Below are 22,474 nucleotides of genomic sequence, written 5' to 3' on the forward strand. Positions count from 1 at the left end.
CCTCAGGGGCGCCACAGATGCCTCCATTTCTAAGACTGTTCCTGGGATTGAAATCTCGTGGCAAAAACTACGAAGAGATGCTGTAGTTGAGAAGAAGGATATGATCTTCCACTCTGGGGGATTCGGTGAAAAAGAGAATTGTAAAATCCGACACTAGCCTTTTGCTTTTGTATGTACCTAGTGATCAGGAAGAGTCATATCTTATTCTCAAAAGGAGGGACTGATAGGGCAGTAGAGACCCCCTTTGAGTTTTATATAAAATAAAGATAGATAATATTGAAAGTTACAATGACTTGCAGTATCGAGGTTAAGTTCTACCCGGATGTAACCAGCTTTATTGATATAAATATGAATAGGCTTCACTGTATAAGACTTATTATGATTTTATTTTAAGTATATTAATGGATACTGTTCAGCTGGCTTATCTATGTAAACGTTACAACGATTAGAAGGATTACATCAATAAGGATTACCAGACTCTGAGATTACAATGAACGTTAGCTAATGTGTCCACACCCACCTAGGCATAAATATGAGAGTGATGTACTCCATAAACGGGCCAGAACTTGAATGGTATCTGCGTCTCTCGGACTCATTGCATCCGGTTGTTTGCATACGGCTGCAGCCTCGCCTCCTAATTTGACTACCGTCCAATACATCTGAATGGTCTGGTTTGACCACCCTAACGTCACATGAAATCCCAATAAAATACTGACTAATTAACTTGGTGGGTGTAACATGAAAAAAATGTGTAAAATTTGACAGGGTGTCAATATATATGTATAGAGTCCTAGTTTAACATTTTTCCCATTGATTGGTGAAGACGTTTTTGTCACATTGTTTTAACTACAGTCCGTAAGTTTGTTTATGGGAGAAAAGGGTAAAATCAGAGACAAAAGGTAAAAAAAAACAATAAATAGTAATTGAAATAAATATTAATAAAATTCCTGCAGTTGAATTCACCGTGATGAACAACATTTCTGATCCAGAGCCATCTGACTGGCCTCAAATGGGACAAATCCTAGAAATCTTCATCGATTTTTCATGCTCCTTTTTGGTCTTTCTCAGAAAAATTGTAAGAAATGGCTCCTCTTTCTCTGGTGAATGAGACCTGTCCAGTTCCATCTTGAGCTATGGGGTGGTCATAAACATTGTCTTACATGGTTTGTTTTATAGGGGTACTAAAAAGTGTGATTCCCAACGTACCATTGTCCCCAGCACTGGTTCCATTTTCTCTGTTTGATGGCTTTCTGATTCCATGCTACTTTATTGTTTGGATTTTCTTGTTTCTTTACTGGACTACTTAGATAGATTGAAAAAAATAAAATTTCCATATTCTGTAAAACCACTTAAATATTATGAGTGCCATTTACAACTCTCGCGTTGCTCCTTAGCATTGCCCTAGATGCAGTTGTAGAGCTCCTTGAGTGTGCATTCGTAAGTACTGATAAAACTCATCAGACATAGAGTGGAAGCCAGGTTTAGGAAGTGCGTTATCGTAGTAGTGGTGAGGAATCAGGGTTCCTTCAAGATCTTCAGAAAATGGCCAGAAACCATAGAGTGTAACCTTCTCACAAACCTCGAAGGCTGCGCTGGCCAACATGAGACCTGAGGACATACGGGTGAACTTGAGCCCAATGCGTTTCCAATAAGATGTAAGGCTTCGAAGGTAGCGAGGATTAAAGAACACCACCTTGTTACTCATGTCAAAGTCTTCCAAAGAGTACAGCGTGCGAAGAGAGACGTCAGTATTCATTGAGAAGGAGAAAGCCGGCAGGAGAACAAACGCGGAGCCGTAAGCCTTTACCATGTTGATGAAGGGTTTCCTCTGCTCCCTGAGGCTTCTATACCTGTTCAAGGAGACATTTTGTTAGAATTACTCATTGATGACATCCTATGATTGTTTACTAAATGTCAACGAATCTGATGGAATTTGAGCTGGTCAGTTTACACAATTTGGCCAGAAAATTTGCAAGTAGCTTCTTATGTGATGAGGTTTCTAGAGACCCCAGAACATAATAGATATAGGGTGAAAATGATAAAAATATAATGATTCTCACCTTATCCAACTCCACAGATCCCTGTTGGCCATAAGCTTCCTCAAACATCTTCTTTACTTTTTCTATGGCACACAATGTCCTCTTTCTCCATCTCCCGGCACTGTGTAGTCCTCTGACATCATGACCACATCTGAGAATGCACAATGCTAAGTCAGAGGCCTAGTCAGCAATAGCAGCTAAATTAAGAGGACATTATGCGCCATGGAAAAGTAAAGAAGGGAGCATTGAGGAGAGACAGAAAATGGAAGGGTTTTTTACCTCTTTTTCGGACCTCAGGAAATGCAGGAAGTGAATCTTGAAAATTTAGAATTTGGGAGAATTTGAATTTTTCTTAAAATTCAAGTAGAATTTAATTTGCCTCAAAGATTCCCTCATCTCTATTGTTAACTGTTACGATTAATGATGAGTGAGCGTGCTCGTCACTGCTCGTTACTAGATTGAGCATCAAGGTGCTTGGGTACACTTTGTGCTCGGCTCTTTATCGCAGGTTTTCTGATGTGTTGATCATGATACATTGAACAGAAAGAGTAGGCTCCCTTCAGTGAATGATGAGAGCCGGCACCCCAGTGGGAGACACTTGCTGTCTCCAAATGGATTTCACTGGGGGCGGGGTAAAATTGAGCATTGGGGTGCTCAGGTACGCTTGGTGCTTGGTTGAGGATTGCAGGTGTTTGTGTTCAATGTATCCCGAATGACACATGCAAAGTGCCGGCTCCCTACAGTGAATGATGGGAGTCGGCAACACAGTGAGAGCCACTTGCAGTTTTGTAATGGCTCTCATTTGGGTTAAAAACAACATTTTTGGATGTAGTGTCAAAAAATAAAAATCTCACCCAGCAGAAATACTCAGTTTATGGCTACCTGTATGTGGGAGGAGAGCAGAACTTAGCAACCATTAACTTCCATCATAATTGTTAATCGAGTTGAGCCTGTCAGAGCATCCAACCTGCTCATTTCGAGTAATGAACACTTGACCATTGTACTCTACGGTCATCATTACTTACAAATAGTGATAGGAGAGCAGTACAGTGCTCAGTACTCGAAATGATGAGTGAAAAGTATGATGCTCAAGCGCTCAAGTCATGCAGGTCAGATGATCGGACAGGCTCGTCTTAAGTATGGAGCAAAAGGAGAGTCAATGATTGGGCAGTTCATCAGTTTAGCTCTCCACCTACAGTCAGGGCCAGAAATATTTGGACAGTGACACAAGTTTTGTTATTTTAGCTGTTTACAAAAACATGTTCAGAAATACAATTATATATATAATATGGGCTGAAAGTGCACACTCCCAGCTGCAATATGAGAGTTTTCACATCCAAATCGGAGAAAGGGTTTAGGAATCATAGCTCTGTAATGCATAGCCTCCTCTTTTTCAAGGGACCAAAAGTAATTGGACAAGGGACTCTAAGGGCTGCAATTAACTCTGAAGGCGTCTCCCTCGTTAACCTGTAATCAATGAAGTAGTTAAAAGGTCTGGGGTTGATTACAGGTGTGTGGTTTTGCATTTGGAAGCTGTTGCTGTGACCAGACAACATGCGGTCTAAGGAACTCTCAATTGAGGTGAAGCAGAACATCCTGAGGCTGAAAAAAAAGAAAAAATCCATCAGAGAGATAGCAGACATGCTTGGAGTAGCAAAATCAACAGTCGGGTACATTCTGAGAAAAAAGGAATTGACTGGTGAGCTTGGGTACTCAAAAAGGCCTGGGCGTCCACGGATGACAACAGTGGTGGATAATCGCCGCATACTTTCTTTGGTGAAGAAGAACCCGTCCACAACATCAACTGAAGTCCAGAACACTCTCAGTGCAGTAGGTGTATCTGTCTCTAAGTCAACAGTAAAGAGAAGACTCCATGAAAGTAAATACAAAGGGTTCACATCTAGATGCAAACCATTCATCAATTCCAAAAATAGACAGGCCAGAGTTACATTTGCTGAAAAACACCTCATGAAGCCAGCTCAGTTCTGGAAAAGTATTCTATGGACAGATGAGACAAAGATCAACCTGTACCAGAATGATGGGAAGAAAAAAGTTTGGAGAAGAAAGGGAACGGCACATGATCCAAGGCACACCACATCCTCTGTAAAACATGGTGGAGGCAACGTGATGGCATGGGCATGCATGGCTTTCAATGGCACTGGGTCACTTGTGTTTATTGATGACATAACAGCAGACAAGAGTAGCCGGATGAATTCTGAAGTGTACCGGGATATACTTTCAGCCCAGATTCAGCCAAATGCCGCAAAGTTGATCGGACGGCGCTTCATAGTACAGATGGACAATGACCTAAAAGCATACAGCCAAAGCTACCCAGGAGTTCATGAGTGCTAAAAAGTGGAACATTCTGCAATGGCCAAGTCAATCACCAGATCTTAACCCAATTGAGCATGCATTTCACTTGCTCAAATCCAGACTTAAGACGGAAAGACCCACAAACAAGCAAGACCTGAAGGCTGCGACTGTAAAGGCCTGGCAAAGCATTAAGAAGGAGGAAACCCAGCGTTTGGTGATGTCCATGGGTTCCAGACTTAAGGCAGTGATTGCCTCCAAAGGATTCGCAACAAAATATTGAAAATAAAACTATTTTGTTTGGGTTTGGTTTATTTGTCCAATTACTTTTGACCTCCTAAAATGTGGAGTGTTTGTAAAGAAATGTGACAATTCCTACAATTTCTATCAGATATTTTTGTTCAAACCTTCAAATTAAACGTTACAATCTGCACTTGAATTCTGCTGTAGAGGTTTCATTTCAAATCCAATGTGGTGGCATGCAGAGCCCAACTCGCCAAAATTGTGTCACTGTCCAAATATTTCTGGACCTAACTGTACATACAGAAAGTCATAAACAGAGCATTCGAAGTGAGATCCATTCAGAGACTGCAAGTGGCTGTCACTGAGGTCCCAGCTCCCATTATTGAGGAAGCAAGCCTGTGCTATGTGTTCAATTTTTCCCAAACGACACATCCTAGAACCTGTGATACTCGGCCGATCACTGCGAGTACCCGAGCACCACGATGCCAGGCACGCTCGCCTATCATTACTTACAATATAAGAATTAAGGGCAAATGGTGTGATAATCTTTCAAAAAAAATGGGCATCAAAGTAACTAGAAGTCACAGCGGAAAATGTAAATTTCACCTATGGGGTGTGGGAAAATCTTTATATTCTGAGTGAATTATTAACCCAGATCTAACACTAGAAGGGAATGATTCCTCCACCATCAGACTATCCATGCAGGTGAGACAGCATGAAAAGTGAGATCATACCAGATGAACCTCCAATATTTGTGCTTTTCAAGATATTCATCTCATTGACCTAGCCAAACAACATCTCAAAATCCAGATATGACATGATGGGGATGTCTACTTGGTTTAAATGATTGTCCAAATATTTTTGGAAGAGACTTTGAATGGCATAAAATAATGTAAGAAGTCATGCTCTCCGATCTTCTGATAATCCTGTTTCGACACTTTTCAGTCTCCACCAGTCTCTGTTCCTCGTTGTTCCAGATATGACCTCCAGCATACTTAGTGAGTTGATACACACGGCACTTCTGGGATGGTGCACAAGTAAGGTCCAAAACCATCTCAAGTAGATGTAGAAACTTGGCGCTCAAGATAAATGTGAATAGTGGTCTTTTACTGAGAAGAACTTGTAGGACCAGAACAAACACAGACGTTTTGGTCAAAAGACCTTCATCAGTGTATGTATAGAGGGTCCTCAAAAAGTATGGTAGCGTGGCAAGCAGCATAGCTGGGTATGACCGCGGTGTCCACCACTGTCTATGTGGCAGTGCCCTGTACTGGTCCTACAAGTTGTTCACAATAAAAATCACTTTTCACATTGATCTTGAGTGCCAAGTTTCTACATCTACTGACCTCCAGCATAGACATGTAACTGCTGAAGCCAATCTCCAGCACTGGAGGGTCACAATGGTCAAATGTCAATGTTGAAACTTCTAGCAAAAAAGTGCGAACAGATGGGTGAATCAATACATCTGAGGGTATTGTGATCCCTTCGTGAAGAGGCTCACCGGTACCAGTTGTGCCGATCAGGTTCAACTCTAATATTCACTTGGACAGAACGAACTGCTGCTTTATCGCTGCTTTATCGCTGGGCATTGTGAGAATAACTCCAAAGAAATACAATAATTCTAGCGCCATTAGAGCCAAAGGAATTTTCTTTATTGTATCGTCATGCTGTACATTTCAAGGACCTTGGAGCACAAGTACAAATGGGAGATTAGGAAAAGATTTAACAGGAGGAATGTGAGACCGTTGGGTTGGGTGTAACTTTTTTGCTCATTTTACACTAATGAGTTTTCCTTAAATTGCTCTGACTTTTTCAACAGTCTTTGTGGGTCACCTATGATGGTCTCTTAACGAGGAACTTTGACCACCATTGAATTGAAAGAGTATTCTGTCACGGAGTATGTTATGACAGAACATCGGCCCATAGGCTGGCCCTCATACTTGAGACCCTGCACTGTCCCTTATCTTGAAGATAGGCTTGATGGTAGCCATGTCTGAGCCCGCAGCGTGACCCTAACTCCTGTCTGAGCCCTGCTCTTACTCTCCCTCTCATACACCATTTGGGCGGCCTGGAAAACACAAAGAGACAAAACCCCAAAAAAGACAGAGACAAAGGAGAACAAAAACTCGTACACACAGCCCTCTAAACACACAGGAGAGACAACATGTGTAATGGGGAACAATGAAAAAGGGAAGGCAGTAACGCACAACAGGAGAACGCTAACACCACTCAAAAGCACAACACATATCATCATGAACAGGATAACCAACAAGACCGGGATCGCTGGAGTTTATGCTGAAGTTATTATCGGTACATACAGGAAGAAAACCGGGCTTTAAATAAGAGACGACTGCACGCAGCAATTAGCAACCTGAGCACTTAGGACCTGCTCACAAGTCTACAGGAATTAACTCCTGCAGAGCTGAAGAATAGTGAACCTGAATCAGCCGACGCCCGACTCTGGCTGAACAATTAAGAAGCCTCAGATTGCTTGTCTGACTCTGTGGTGTGAACATAGTCTGATGACACCGTATTAGCAGGTGTGTTCGGAGCAAAACATCGCATGACATATTTACATCATTGTCACTGATGGTCTTGTTAGGATATGCCATCACTAGTGATGAGCGAGCATGCTTGTCACTACTCGGTACTCGCACGAGTATCGCTGTACTCGGGCTGCTCGGCGGGGACCGAGTAATCTCGCGATACTCGTGCTGTACTCGTGGTCTTCATTTCTGCATGTTGGCGCTCTTTTGAGAGCCAGCCCTCATGCAGGGATTGGCTGGCAGACCACTGCAATGCCACAGCCCTGTTAGTTGTGGAATTGCAGTGATTGGCCGGCCTGCACAGCGTGACCGAGCCTTTATATCGGCCGGCGCGCTGTGCTCTGCTCACAGCTATCCAGACAGTGAGTGCAGGGAGAGTGTCGCTGATTCAGGGAAAGCTTTGCGGCCCTTTATAGCTTTTTCAGTTGCAGGGCTGCAAACAGTGTGACCAAAAGTCCTTCTCAGGACTATTCTAGTTGTATACAGGCAGGCAGGGTATAGCCAGGTCGGAGTACAGTAGCAGAGTCCTTCTCAGGACTACTGTTGCTATATACAGGCAGGGTATAGCCAGGTCTGAATACAGGCTAGTGACCAAAAGAGTCCTTGTCAGGACTATTGTACCAGTATACAGGCAGGCAGGCAGGCAGGGTAGTGGTGACCGTATACCAGCCTTCATCATATCTGGGGCTGGTGTACACAGTGTAAAACAGTCCAGATAGTGTCTGACTTGTCTGTAATTGTCGCTCCCCAAAAAAACCTGTTAGGTTCTTATTGCGTCCGTGCTTGGTTTTTAAAACCGCACGTGTGTGCCTGTTGGTGGCAGCGTACAGGTGCACTTGTGTGCAATTTCCACACACTTTGATATAACGCACAAGTAGTGAATATACACGTCAGCAGTGCACAGCATTGCAAATGCGCAAGGGCATTGGCAAGGAACAAGGAAGTGGACGTGATGGTGGTGCAGGCAGAGGCCGAGGTCGTGGGCAAGCTCTAATTTCGCCACAACAAAGGGCCACATCTAGTCGCTCGCACGTCCTGTCCCAAATTCTTGGGGACCGCAGCAGTACACCGCTCTTGAACCAAGACCAGTGTCAACAGGTTGTTAGTTGGATAGCAGATAATGCTTCCAGTCAGATTGGCACCACCACAAACACTCTGTCTTCCACACGGTCAAGTGTCAGTAGCCGTGATACTGCACCGCACATTTCTGAACCTGATCCTCCTTCCTACCACCAGGCTGAGTACACGTCCTCCTCGGACATTAATGATCCCACACTTGGACACTCGGAAGAGCTGTTCACGTTTCCATTCACACATTCTGGCCTCTCGCCAGCTCATATTGAAGTGGGTCATGAGGAGATCGTCTGTACAGATGGCCAAATATTTGAGCAGCCACGTTCTCACGAAGTTGGCAACGTGTCTCAACAAGTGGTGGACGATGATGAGACACAATTGTCAGCAAGTCAGGAGGAGGAGCAGGGTGCGGAAGAGGAAGACGACGTGGTGGATGATCCAGTAACTGACCCAACCTGGCAGGAGGATATGCAGAGCGAGGACAGCAGTGCACAGGGGGAGGGAGGCGTAGCATCACAACAGGCAGTAAGAAGCAGGGTGGTGGCCCCAGGCAGAAGTCAGGCAACCGTTCCCCGGAACAACACGACGACACAAGGTGCCTGTACAAATGTTAGGTCTTCCCGAGTCTGGCAGTTTTTTAAGTTGGATCCAGATGATTCAAAAAAGGCCATTTGCAACACCTGCCGTGCCAGCATCAGCAGGGGTACCAAAACTAGCAGCCTGACCACCACCAGCATGATCAGGCACATGTCAGCCAAGCACCCGACTTTGTGGGAAGTACAACAGAGTCGAGGAGCAGTGCTTGCTGATGTCACTGCTACGTCTTCGCTGGTTGTGCATGCGAGCCAATCCTCTGTCCATGCTGCCTGCGAACAAGCCTCCTCCACTCCTGCACCTGCAGTTGCCTACGCAGAAAGAACACCATCATCAAGCACGTCCTTGTCCCAGCGCAGCGTTCAGTTATCCATTCAGCAAACCTTTGAACGCAGGCGCAAATACACTGCCAACACCCCACATGCCACAGTTCTAAATGCTAACATTTCGCGACTGCTTGCGCTGGAAATGTTGCCTTTTAGGCTGGTGGAGACTGAAGCATTCCGTGACCTGATGGCGGCAGCTGTCCCACGTTACTCGGTCCCCAGCCGCCACTATTTCTCCCGGTGTGCCGTCCCCGCGTTGCATAACCACGTGTCACAAAACATCACACGTGCCCTGAACAACGCTGTTTCACCCAAGGTCCACCTAACCACAGACACGTGGACAAGTGCTTGTGGGCAAGGCCGCTACATCTCGTTGACGGCACACTGGGTTAATATTGTGGAAGCTGGGACCCAGTCTGAGCGAGGGACGGAACACGTCCTTCCCACACCAAGATTTGCAGGCCCTACCTCAGTCAGTGTTTCACCCACACTCTACAGCTCCGGAATGTCATGCTCTTCAGCCTCCTCCTCCTCCTGCGCATCCTCATCCACTGTGCCCTCCACACCAGTCACAAGCTGGAAGCACTGCAGCACTGCCTCGGCGAAGCGGCAACAGGCTGTGCTGAAGCTAATCTGCATAGGTGACAAACCCCACAATGCAGAAGAGCTGTGGACAGCTCTGAAACAGCAGGCAGATCACTGGCTCACACCTCTGAACCTAAAGCCAGGAAAGGTCGTGTGTGACAATGGCCGGAACCTGGTGGCGGCTTTGAGGCGAGGCCAGCTGACACATGTTCCATGCGTGGCCCATGTGCTCAACCTCGTGGTTCAGCGGTTTATAAAGTCATACCCAGAGCTGTCTGATCTACTGGTAAAAGTTCGCCGCCTGTCTGCACATTTTCGAAAGTCACCTACTGCTTCAGCCGGCCTTGCCGGCTTTCAGCGCCGTTTGCATCTTCCGGCTCACAGACTGGTGTGTGATGTCCCCACGCGTTGGAATTCAACTCTGCACATGTTGGTCAGGATATGTGAGCAGAAGAGGGCAGTTGTTGAGTACCTGCATCACCTAAGCCGTCGGGAAATGGGTCAAACTCCACACATAACACCTGAGGAGTGGAGATGGATGTCAGACCTATGTACCATCCTCCAAAACTTTGAGGACTCCACCAAGATGGTGAGTGGTGATGACGCCATTATTAGCGTCACCATACCGCTACTCTGCCTTCTAAAACGGTCTCTGCTGAAAAACAAACATGATGCATTGCAGGCGGAGCGCGATGAGTTGCAGCAAGAAACAGTAGTGGGTGTGGGTGATAACACACAGCCCAGCCTCGTCTCATCACAACGTGCAGTGGAGGACTATGACGAGGAGGAGGATGAAGACATGGAGCAACTCTCCGGCCAAATTGAGGATATGACATGCACACCAGTCATATCCTCGGTTCAGCGTGGCTGGCCAGAGGACAGGGTAGATGAGGAGGAGGAGGAGGAGGAGGAGGAGGAGGACAGCATGTTCAGTCATCTTGTTGGTCAGGCTACTGAAGTCCTGGCTGTTAAGAGTCTGGCGCACATGGCTGACTTTATGGTAAGCTGCCTGTCTCGTGACCCTCGCGTTAAGAACATCTTGGCCGACAATCATTACTGGTTGGTAACACTGTTAGACCCACGCTACAAGGAGAACTTTTTGTCTCTTATTCCCGTGGAGGAGAGGTCAACCAAAATGCAGCAGTTTCGGAAGGCCATACTCACGGAAGTAGGCAAAGCATTCCCCTCACAAAACGCTAGCGGCATAGGTCATGAATCAGTGGACAACCGAGGCGTACAGCCGAGAGAGGCACAAGTCCAATCCGCCAGAGGTAGGGGAACAGTCTTTAAGATGTGGGACAGTTTTCTCAGCCCCTCACGTACCACAGCCCCTGAGGTGCGGGGTAGTGCCACAAGAAATCCTAAGTTTGCCCAGATGCTGAAGGAGTACCTTGCAGATCGAACAACAGTACTCCGACATTCCTCTGTGCCTTATAATTATTGGGTATCCAAGCTGGACACGTGGCATGAATTGGCTCTCTACGCCTTGGAAGTCCTGGCCTGCCCTGCTGCTAGCGTTTTGTCAGAGCGTGTTTTTAGTGCCGCAGGTGGAATCATTACAGATAAACGCACCCGCCTGTCAACTGAAAATGCTGACAGGCTGACTCTGATCAAGATGAACAAGGGTTGGATTGGGCCAGACTTCACCACACCACCAGCAAATGAGAGCGGAATTTAAAGTTTGCCATGTACCTCCACTCACCCATGGGTACACACTTCTGGACTTTGGATAATCGCTGGACTCCTCCTCCTTCTCCTCATGCGCCACCATGATGATGACCGTTACAAATTGCAATACTTAGGCCTTTGTTTCAGGTATACCCCCAGTGGTAAATTTTTTCGCCCATTCTTTGCAGAATGGACATTACAACGACAGGAGACCCGCTCCTTTGCAATGGGAACAATGTTTTGAGGCCCTCATGCACGTCTCTACCCAGGGACAACGTGGAGCCTCCCAATTTTTGGCTGCCCTGCCTAAGGGCTATACTATAATACACCCACTTCCTTAAAATGGACACTTAATGTTTTGAGGCCCTCATGCACGTCTCTACCCAGGGACAACGTGGAGCCTCCCAATTTTTGGCTGCCCTGCCTAAGGGCTATACTATAATACACCCACTTCCTTAAAATGGACACTTAATGTTTTGAGGCCCTCATGCACGTCTCTACCCAGGGACAACGTGGAGCCTCCCAATTTTTGGCTGCCCTGCCTAAGGGCTATACTATAATACACCCACTTCCTTAAAATGGACACTTAATGTTTTGAGGCCCTCATGCACGTCTATACCCAGGGACAACGTGGAGCCTCCCAATTTTTGGCTGCCCTGCCTAAGGGCTATACTATAATACACCCACTTCCTTAAAATGGACACTTAATGTTTTGAGGCCCTCATGCACGTCTCTACCCAGGGACAACGTGGAGCCTCCCAATTTTTGGCTGCCCTGCCTAAGGGCTATACTACAATAGACCCACTTCCTTCCAATGGGCACTTCAGGTTTACAGGCCCTCATGCACGTCTGTATGCAGGGGCATTGGTGAACCTCACAATTTTGGACTGCCCTGGCAAAGGAAAATACTACAAAGACTCACTTCCTCAAAATGGGCACATTAGACTCAAGAGGCCTTCATGTACGTCTCTTCTCAGGGACATCGGAGTGCCACACAATGTTTTCACGTAAAATCTTTCATGTATTAATCTCAAAAAGTAACATACACCAGCTCTATCTCACTATTGGGTATGTGCCCTTAACATTTCCGCCATGAAAAATCATTTTGGGGTCATTTTGGAAGGTTTTCTGGTGAGTCAGTAAAAATGGCGTAAAACGCGGACAAAATTGTTCACAGCTGTGACTTTTCAGTGATAAATGCTTCAAGGGGTCTTCCCCATGCTGTTGCCATGTCATTTGAGCACTCTTCTGAGACTTTTGTGACATTTTTAGGGTTTCTCCATGCTGCCGGGGGGTCATTTCACAAAAATACTCGGGTCTCCCATAGGATAACATTGGGCTCGTTGCTCGGCCCGAGTACACGAGTATCTTGGGATGCTCGGCCCGAGCTTCGAGCACCCGAGCTTTTTAGTACTCGCTCATCACTAGCCATCACTTTATGATTGGTGAAGGTTTGACTTCTGGGACATCCATTGATCCTGAGCATAAAGGGGCCACCCTGATAGTCTAATGTTATTTTTCCTTCCTGGGCTACTCACTGTGGCAAGAAATACTACAATACAACAGTCCAGCATTTCCCACACAGATCACAGGCAGGAGAACAGTGGAGAAGATTCGGCTGTGGGACCTTCATTCTCCGGATCTGTTTGGGTTCCAGAAGTTAAACCACCACTGATCATAATGGGTTGGATTATGTTAGCAGTATGCCATTACTTTGCAATATCGGAACATTCTTCATGTATATATAATTTTCGTTCTGCCACCCAGCCCAGGACCTTACTTATCTATCATGATGCTTGGGTTTCCAGTGACGAGGTTCGTCTTAGACCCGACATCCTCAGTCCAATTCAGTGGTGGAAAATTCAGCCTAGAAAATGAATGTGTATTAGTCAAAGATATAATCTGTTTTCCTGAGGTCAGCATATTACCGTCACATGTTAATTATCATTGGCGTCACTGCAGGGGTGGACACTTACAGCGAAGCACCCCTGTGCGGGTCTTGTGTCTGCACCTCCCGCATCCGTTAGGCCCCTTCCATGTAAACACTTGCATTTTTACATTAGACACAATGTAATAAAATATGCACCTGCGACTGCATAAGACACATTATGCACATATACTGTACATAGTACACGCATGCACACAAGTATACGTGAAATGCGCACATACACAAGGACACCTTTGTTATGCGTTTCTTCTCATTAGTGGACCTTTTTTCTCATTCACTCCTCCATAGTTGTAACAGCCATATATTTTTTATGTGAGCTTCAATATGTGATGTTTTGTGTTTTAGCTACACGAGCTGTAATATTCAATTATATTTTGCTGAACACATCTATAAGCAGTAGAATTATATCAACCTTTAAGGGATGTAATGGGAAAAAAATATCATAATTTTTTTTCATCTATTTACAGATAACGATAAATATACTGTTCACTCTGTTGTGTGAGGAAAGATTCAAAAGCAAGAGGAAATGGCAAATCCCTTTAATTAAAGATAATTGAATAATTTGATATTTTAACTTGCAAGTTTTGACAAATTTTTAAAGGGGTTCTCCAAATATGAGTGTGATGGTGGGATATTGGGGGGTTGTGTATAAATTTGTTATAGGTTTGTATAGGTTCGTATTTTAGGCGTAGTGCTCTGTCCATTCTGTGTACATTGTCCTGTTTGCCAGTTAATCCCTCCCCTACCGGGCTTTTGTCCCTAAGTGTGAGGGAGGGGAGCCTAAGATCCACCTAAACTCTCTGTTTACCTGCTAGATTAATCTGTCTGTATGAGAACTTCAAAAGACAAGCAGGAAGATTCATCCTCTGTGGGAGAAGCTGCAGCTCCCCAGAGAGACCTGGAAATTTATCGCTTACTGGACTATATTCGTGTTTCTGGCCTATTTTACCCTCTGTATGATGGATTATTGTATGGGCCGTTTGTATTGCTTGGAATAAATGTTCTTCGGGTTGCTCATCCATCGCTCGCTGTGTTGACTGTGAGATATGGGAGAAGGACCCCGTCACAATGAGATAAAATGAAATCCCTTATATAATTCAAACTGCAGGCCATGCTAGTAATGTGTCAGTTTGGGCTGTGAATTGAAGTCATAAAGCTTTCAATACCTGTGTCTTTATTTACAAGCGCTGTATCACACATACTTCAGTCGGTGACATGGAGAACGGCTCTACTATGTGAAGAAATATGATTTAACACATGTTCTAAGTGAGGAGATCTCTAACTTCATCTTCCACATTAGTGGAGTGCCCTTTAATCAAGTTAAGCAAATTAGTTGCCCGGACGAGTTTGACTTGAGTAGCAAGCATTATGTGAGTCAATTATTGGTCATATTGGCTCTCAGCCCACATACAGCCAGCCATAAACAGAACATTTCCAGAGGAGGGAGCACAGATTTCTTGTTGTTTTTTTACACACTCCATCTGAAAACTTTGTTTTTGCACCAGTGAAAGCCATTCAGAGACTGAAAACGGCATTCACTGAGGTGAGAAACTAGACTGCCCTTTGTGTCAGACATTTCATTAATGACACATCCAAGGCACCCACGATACTCAGCCAACCACCGAGCATATTCGAGCACTTCGATATTCTATCACGTATCGGGCAGTGGCGTGCATGCTTGCTCATCATTACTCCTCTTTGGTACTTGATAAAACATTGGGGTGCTCAGGTACTCAGCTGAGTATCGCGGGTGCTCGGATGAAAAAGAGAACACAAAGCACAGGCTCGCTTCCCGAATGATGTGAGTAGGGACCCCAATGTTAGCCACTTGCAGTCTCTAAGTAGCTCTCACTGGGGCGGTTTAAACAACACTTTCAGATCTAATGTATCTACACAAAAAATGCACTCTGTTTTCACCCAGAAATACTCTGTTTATGACTGGCTGCATGTAGGCAGAGAACCGAACGGTCAATCATTGACTTCCATTATACTCGTTACTCGAGTTGGGCCTGTCCGAGTGTCAGACTAGCTTTACTTAAGTAACCAGCACTCGAGCATCCTGGTGATCACCAATAATTTTGAGTATGGAACATTGTACTGCTCACCCATCATTACTCCCCGTCCAACAGTCTGACAGCTTTACAACTGTATGCAAAGACTGACTGACCCCAACTGGAAAATAAACATTGAGGAGGATGAAGCTGAAGATAACCACCTTTTTGCTCAACAAGAAAGATATATTTCTTCCCATATTGCAGCCGTGCTCCTGACCACTGACTTAGGTATGTGTGATACAGCTCTTCTTAAGCTGGTGTCACACTAAGCGACAGCGACAACGACGTCGCTGTTACGTCACCATTTTCGGTGACGTAACAGCGACCTTGTAAGTCGCTGTTATGATCGCTGCTTAGCTGTCAAACACAGCAGAAGCAGCGATCATAACGTCGCTGTGCTACATGTGCAGAGAGCAGGGAGCCGCGCTTAGCGCTGGCTCCTTGCTCTCCTAGGTACAGTACACAACGGGTTAATTAACCCGATGTGTGCTGCAGCTACATGTCACAGTGCAGAGAGCAGGGAGCCGCGCGCACTGCTTAGCGCTGGCTCCTTGCTCTCCTTGCTACAGTATACATCGGGTTAATTACCCGATGCATACTGCAGCCACATGTCACAGTGCAGGAGCCGGCACTGGCAGCAAGAGCGGAGGCTGGTAACCAGCGTAAACATCGGGTAACCAGGGAAAGGTCTTCCCTTGGTTACCCGATGTTTACGCTGGTTACAGCTTACCGCAGCTGCCAGTGTCGGCTCCTGATCGCTTCATTTCGTCGCTCTCTCGCTGTCACACACAGCGATGTGTGTGTCACAGCGGGAGAGTGACGACCAAAAAATGAAGCTGGACATTCAGCAACGACCGGCGACCTCACAGCAGGGGCCAGGTCGTTGCTGGATGTCACACACAGCGACAGCGACGGGACGTCGCTGCAACGTCACAGAAAATGGTGACGTAGCAGCGACGTCGTTGTCGTCGTCGTTATGTGTGACACCAGCTTTAGTTGAGATGCTAACCTTGGGAGCTGCATGAAAAAGACAGATAGTACTTGTGCTCAAAAACAAATGGCTGAATGAGCCTTTAGTAATGTCCAAGTGATCTTAACATATGAAGCAATGTCTAAATAGATGGTGTTTCTTAGCTGAAGTAATTGAAGAAAATGAAATTTGATTTGATAAGTATATTAATAATATTCTTTTGTAGTCCACACTCAACAAAATCAGCTCCAACGACTCTAAATACCAGTAAAGTACAGCTAATCACAGGTGCCGGGTAGTAAGAAAACGCTCATCAGAGCCGCCAACTTAACGCTATGCTCAGTGAAACCTTGCAACACTGATGAGAGTTGTAGTCACCCGGCCGTCACCAGTGAATAGCTGTACTTTATTGCAAATTCACAGTAGCCGGAGCTGCACTCGTGGATCGTGGCCTACGACTGAACTTCATGGGAACATTTTTTTATAACAAATTTGTGAACCAGGGAAAGTGTGAAGAACTCTTTATTCACAAAAACTATTTTTTCCTGTGTTTGTGTGTTTTTTTCCCTTTACACTTACTAGGTTAGTAATGGTGGTGTCTGATAGACTTTCTCCATTACTAATCACTGTGCGTGATGCCAGATGACATCAACCTCAAAAAATATTATCAACGTTATTAACAACACACCAGATCAATTGGGAAGATCCTGGGCGAAAAGCCAGAATTGATGCATCTAATGTGATGCTCCAATTCTGGAGTGGCTGTGAGCTTCAATGTTTATGCTGGAATGGGCCAAATAACTATGGACCTTCCCAGCCTGATAATATCAACCCACAGCTGTCTGCTTTACCTTGACTAATTATCAAAAATAAGAGGAACCCCACATACTTTTTTTAGATTAATTATTTATTTACTTCCCAGCAGCTACCTAGGAGCCCAGGTGTTTTCCCCATGCTGTTCTCATTACACATGAGCTCTGCTTCCATTCATTTCAGTGATTTTCCTGCCCCTCTCAGCCCTCCTCTGCCAGAAAAATGCTTGAGTTTTTCATTGATATTCATTATACTCATTACTCGAATTGAGCCTGTCTGAGCGTCCGACCTGCTTGATTCCAGTAACGAGCACTTGAGCAGTTTTGTGCCTTCTTATCATTACTCATAACCAAAAATGCTACATTGGATAGATACAGTGCCTTGCAAAATTATTCACTACCTTTGGCTTTTTACCTATTTTGTAACATTACTGTGTTTAAATCTTTTTGTAATCCAATTAATGTGTGATGCATCAGCACTATATAATGTAAGTTGGGGAAGTGAGAAAAATATAGAAATTTATTTATGGGATTAAATAAATAAAAATTACCAATGTGTATATGTATTCACCTTTTCCTTTGTTATGAAGCCCCTAAAATTTTCAGGTGCAGGGAAATACCTTCAAAGTCACATGCTTTTTTAAAAAGGATGTCACCCTGTGGCAATCTTAGTGTCCCAGGTTCTGTCAATATAAAAACACCTTTTGTTAAACGCCACTGAGGCTGCAACATCGTTAAGCAAGAGGCCCCACTAACCAAACAACACAATGAAGACCCAGGAGATCTCCAAACAGCACCATGAAGATCAAGGAGATCTCCAAACACCATGAAGACCAAGCAGATCTCCAAACAGCACCATGAAGACCAAGAGGATCTCCAAACAACACAATGAAGACTAACGAGATCTCCAAACAGCACCATGAAGACCAAGAGGATCTCCAAACAACACCATGAAGACCAACGAGATCTTCAAACAGCACCATGAAGACCAAGAGGATCTCCAAACAACACAATGAAGACTAACGAGATCTCCAAACAGCACCATGAAGACCAAGAGGATCTCCAAACAACACCATGAAGACCAAGGAGATCCCCAAACAACACCATGAAGACCAAGGAGATCTCCAAACAACACCATGAAGACCAAGGAGATCTCCAAACAACACCATGAAAACCAAGGAGATCTCCAAACAACACCAAGAAGACCAAGGAGATCTCCAAACAACACCATGAAGACCAAGGAGATCTCCAAACAACACCAAGAAGACCAAGGAGATCTCCAAACAACACCAAGAAGACCAAGGAGATCTCCAAACAACACCATGAAGACCAAGGAGCTCTCCTAACAAGTCAGAGGCAAACTTGTTGAAAAGTACAAGTCTGGGTTGAGTTCTAAAAAAATCCTAATCTCTGATGATCCCCTGGAGCACCATTAAATCCATTTTCATCAAATTGAAAGAACATGGTACCACAACAAACCTGTCAAGAGAGGGGCTCCCACCAAAAATCTCAGCCCAGGCAAAGAGGACATTAATCAGAGAGGCAGCACAGAAACCAGAGGCAACCCTGAAGGAGCTGCAGCTTTCCCAAGCAGAAACTGGAGGATCTGTCCATATGACTACAATAAGCCATACACTCCAAAGAGCCGGCCTTTATTGAAGAGTTGCCAGGAGAAAACCTTTACTTGCAGTCAAAAATTAGAAGTCTTGTTTTGATTTTTCCAGATTACATGTGGGAAATGCTGTGGTCAGATGAGAACAAAATTGAACTTTTTCCCCACCAACGAAAATGCTATTTCTGGCACCAAACCAACACAGCCCATCACGCCAAGAACACCACCCCCACAGTGAGACATGGGGGTGGCAACATCATTCTAGGAGGTGGTTTTACGGTAGCAAGGAAAATGGTCTGATTCCTGGGGAATATGGAAGGTATAAAATACAGAGATATTCTTGAGCAAATCATGTTTCTGTCTGTCAGTGATTTGAGACTGAGATAGAAGTTAAGTTTCCAACAAGACAATAACCTAATACTACTGCTAAAGCAATACTAGAGTGCCTTAAGGGATAACGTGTAAATGTATTGCAGCGGCCGACTCAAAGCCCAGACCTTAATACAACTCAAAAGCGGGCTTTACACGCTGCGACATCGCTAGCGATGTCGAGCGCGATAGCGCCAGCTTACGTCGGTGGCGCGTCACGGGGTGATCGCTGTTGTAGCAAACAATATCGCTACGGCAGTGTCACATGCAAATACCTCTTCACCGACGTCGCTGTGGCCGCCGAACAATCTCTCCTTTGAGGGGGAGGTTCGTTTGGCGTCACACCGGCGTCACTAAGCAGCCGCCCAATAGAAGTGGAGGGGCGGAGATGAGTGGGACATAACTTCCCGCCCACCCCCTTCCTTCCTCATTGCCGGCGGCTGCAGGTGAGGTGAGGTTCCTCATTCCTACGGTGTCACACATAGCGATGTGTGCTAACGCAGGAACGACGAACAACCTGCGTTCTGCACTAGCAACGATATTTGGGATTAGAACGACGTGTCAACGAGCAACGATTAGGTGAGTATTTTTGATTGTTAGTGGTCGTTCGTGCGTTTCACACGCAACGACATTGCTAACAAGGCCGGATGTGCGTCACGAATAGAGTTGAGCGCGGTTCGTGGTTCGTGGTTCTCCAGTTCTAGGCTCGAGTGATTTTGGGGCCTGTTCTAGATCGAACTAGAACTCGAGCTTTTTTGCAAAAGCTCGATAGTTCTAGAAACGTTCGAGAACGGTTCTAGCAGCAAAAAACCATCTAAATCCTAGCTTGGTTTCTGCTGTAATAGTGTAAGTCACTCTGTGAATCACACTATTATGACATTTCAGTGTATACTGTGCGGGAACAGCGCCTTCAGATCACTGCTGTTTCTATAATGGCGATCGCCATTTTTTTTTTTTTTTCTTGTCTTCCTTCCCTAAGCGCGCGCGTCTTGTGGGGCGGGCCAGCATGACAGCCAATCCCAGACACACACACAGCTAAGTGGACGTTTAGCCAGAGAAGCAACGGCATGTGTGATAGGATCTGCATGTCACATGTCCCTGCATTATAAAACCGGACATTTTCCTCCAGGACGCCATTATCTCTTCTGCGTCTTTGGTGTCAGACATCACTGTCGCAGCTCCGTCCTCCTTTGTCCTATCGCCGATACAGCTGTATGCGCTCCATACACAGCGCTGGACAGCTTAGGGATAGCACTTTCTAGCAGTCCTTTTAAGGGCTCAAACCGGCAGGGTCAGAGTTAAGGTGACAGGTACTGAAAACAGCCACAGCGTCTGTGTAGCCAAGGTCAGGGATTTCCTCCCTGCATTTCCCCATTAGGAGGGAATAGAAAGGCAGGCTTCCATTCCTCTACCCAGAGCCCCAAAATCCTGGCACTGTACCCTCCTGTCCTCTGCACACTCCAACTCATGATAACTAAGCCATTATACTAGCAAACACTCAGTGTACCTAGTGGCATCCTATACGTGGCTATTGGACTTTGCTATAGTCCCACTAGTGCAAAGACATTTGCAGCACCTCTGCCTGCATTGCACACTCCAACTCATTATAACTAAGCCATTATACTAGCAATTTTTGCTGCCAGTTTAAGGGCCGTAGTTGCATTGTCAGGGATATTTATTCTTTATTATTCTGCTGTTAATAAAGCTAGACCACCGCTGCAATCTTCACCACCTCTCAATTTTTACTACCACATTTTCAGCCCACAATCTTGTCGCAATCAACATGAGTGGCAAAATGACAGATGCTGGTGGAAAGGGCAAGAGGCGTGGTGGAAAAGGCAAAAAAGGTTTTGTCTGTGGGGAAGGTGGCAAAGCTCCATTATCATCTGCTGAAGATAGACCATCTACCAGCAAAAGTAAGATGTCTACTACTTACCGTGGACAATTCGATGTGCTCCCTTTTTTACGGACACGAACAACAGGAAGAAAGGTAGATGATGGGCAAAAAAGGAAAATGCTTGAATGGATCTCAAGTGGTCCAACAAGTGCCCTCTCAGCCACTTCAAGTACCGCATCCAAAAAACACCAGTCCTCTGAGTTGTCATCCCAATCACACTTGATTTCTCCCAGCTCTGAAGTCTCCATCAGCCCTGCACAGTATGGTGGAACTGAGATGGCTGAGTCTGCAGAGCTGTTCAGTCACACTATAGCCTTGGAATCAGAGGTCTGCTCCCAAGCTACAGTGAGTACAGAACAGGAAATGGTCTGCAGTGATGCCCAGAACCTTTGTGAGTCTGATTCAGGCCGTGAGGACCAAGTTTCTGAGCATAATGTTGACCATTTGTCACAAACTGTAACACCTGTGGTTATAGACAATGAGGAACATACTGATGAAGATGAGACGCAGATACCCGATTGGGATGACAACTTAAATATTCGGTCAGGGCAAGAAGAGGCTCGGTCTGAGGGGGAGGGGAGTGCAAACACAACAATTGATGATGAAGTTCTAGATCCCACCTACTGTCAACCCCCAGTCAGGCACTCGAGGAGGTCAACAGAGGCGGTGGAGGAGGATGCAACCGACGACGAAGTTACCTTGCGCCTTCCTGGACAGAGTCGGAGCACTGGTAGCACGTCTACAACTGCATCCTCAGCCACCACTCTGCCTATGAGCATTATTCGGGGTGGATCAACAGGTCGCATGGCCTCTAAGCCTTGCCTAGCCTGGTCCTTTTTTGACATAGAAAAAGATCGCCCAAATTATGTGATCTGTAAACTTTGTCATGATTCTCTTAGTAGAGGTCAAAACCTCAGCAGTTTGACAACTTCTTCCATGAATCGTCACATGAATAAATATCATAGGTCCCGGTGGGAAGCTCACCGTGCTGCAATGCGGCCTAGCGGAGCGAACCATCCACCGCCTGCCCCTTCCAGTGGATCCGCGCGCTCGTCATCTTCTAGGACTGTGGGGACAGCTGTCACACCTGTTTTTCCATGCACAACTTCCACCACTGTAACCGCAACAGGCAGTTTGCTTGGTAGGTCGTCAGTTGGTTTGGAAGGGGAAACAAGTGAGTGTGTACAGCTCTCTCAGACATCGATAGCACCAACGTTGGATGAAGGCAACATCATGTCTCCGCCTGCACTTTCCTCACAAACCTGCATTTTTCCAGGGACACCCTACTCAACACCGTCTACACACAGCAGCCAGATCTCTGTCCCTCAGATGTGGTCAAATAAAAGGCCACTTCCTGCGACCCATGACAAAGCTAAGAGGTTGACTCTATCCCTCTGTAAGCTGTTGGCTACCGAAATGCTGCCTTT

The 22,474-nt window shown here is 45.6% G+C and overlaps 1 protein-coding gene across 1 annotated transcript in view; it reads right to left on the minus strand.

The window, feature by feature from the left end:
- Positions 1 to 365: 365 nt before the first annotated feature.
- The window catches only part of LOC142303039 (alpha-2,8-sialyltransferase 8F-like), a 294,952-nt gene continuing 272,843 nt past the window's right edge, over positions 366 to 22,474 (minus strand). Inside the window, exons 6-7 of the mRNA XM_075344138.1 lie at positions 13,166 to 13,252; positions 366 to 1,850 (exon numbers count right to left, since the gene is read on the minus strand). Of these exons, the coding sequence (XP_075200253.1) occupies positions 1,391 to 1,850; positions 13,166 to 13,252 (547 nt within the window). The 3' untranslated portion in view covers positions 366 to 1,390. The remainder of the gene's footprint in view (positions 1,851 to 13,165; positions 13,253 to 22,474) is intronic.

Source organism: Anomaloglossus baeobatrachus, chromosome 4, assembly GCF_048569485.1.
Source record: "Anomaloglossus baeobatrachus isolate aAnoBae1 chromosome 4, aAnoBae1.hap1, whole genome shotgun sequence".
NCBI classification, from domain to species: domain Eukaryota; kingdom Metazoa; phylum Chordata; class Amphibia; order Anura; family Aromobatidae; genus Anomaloglossus; species Anomaloglossus baeobatrachus.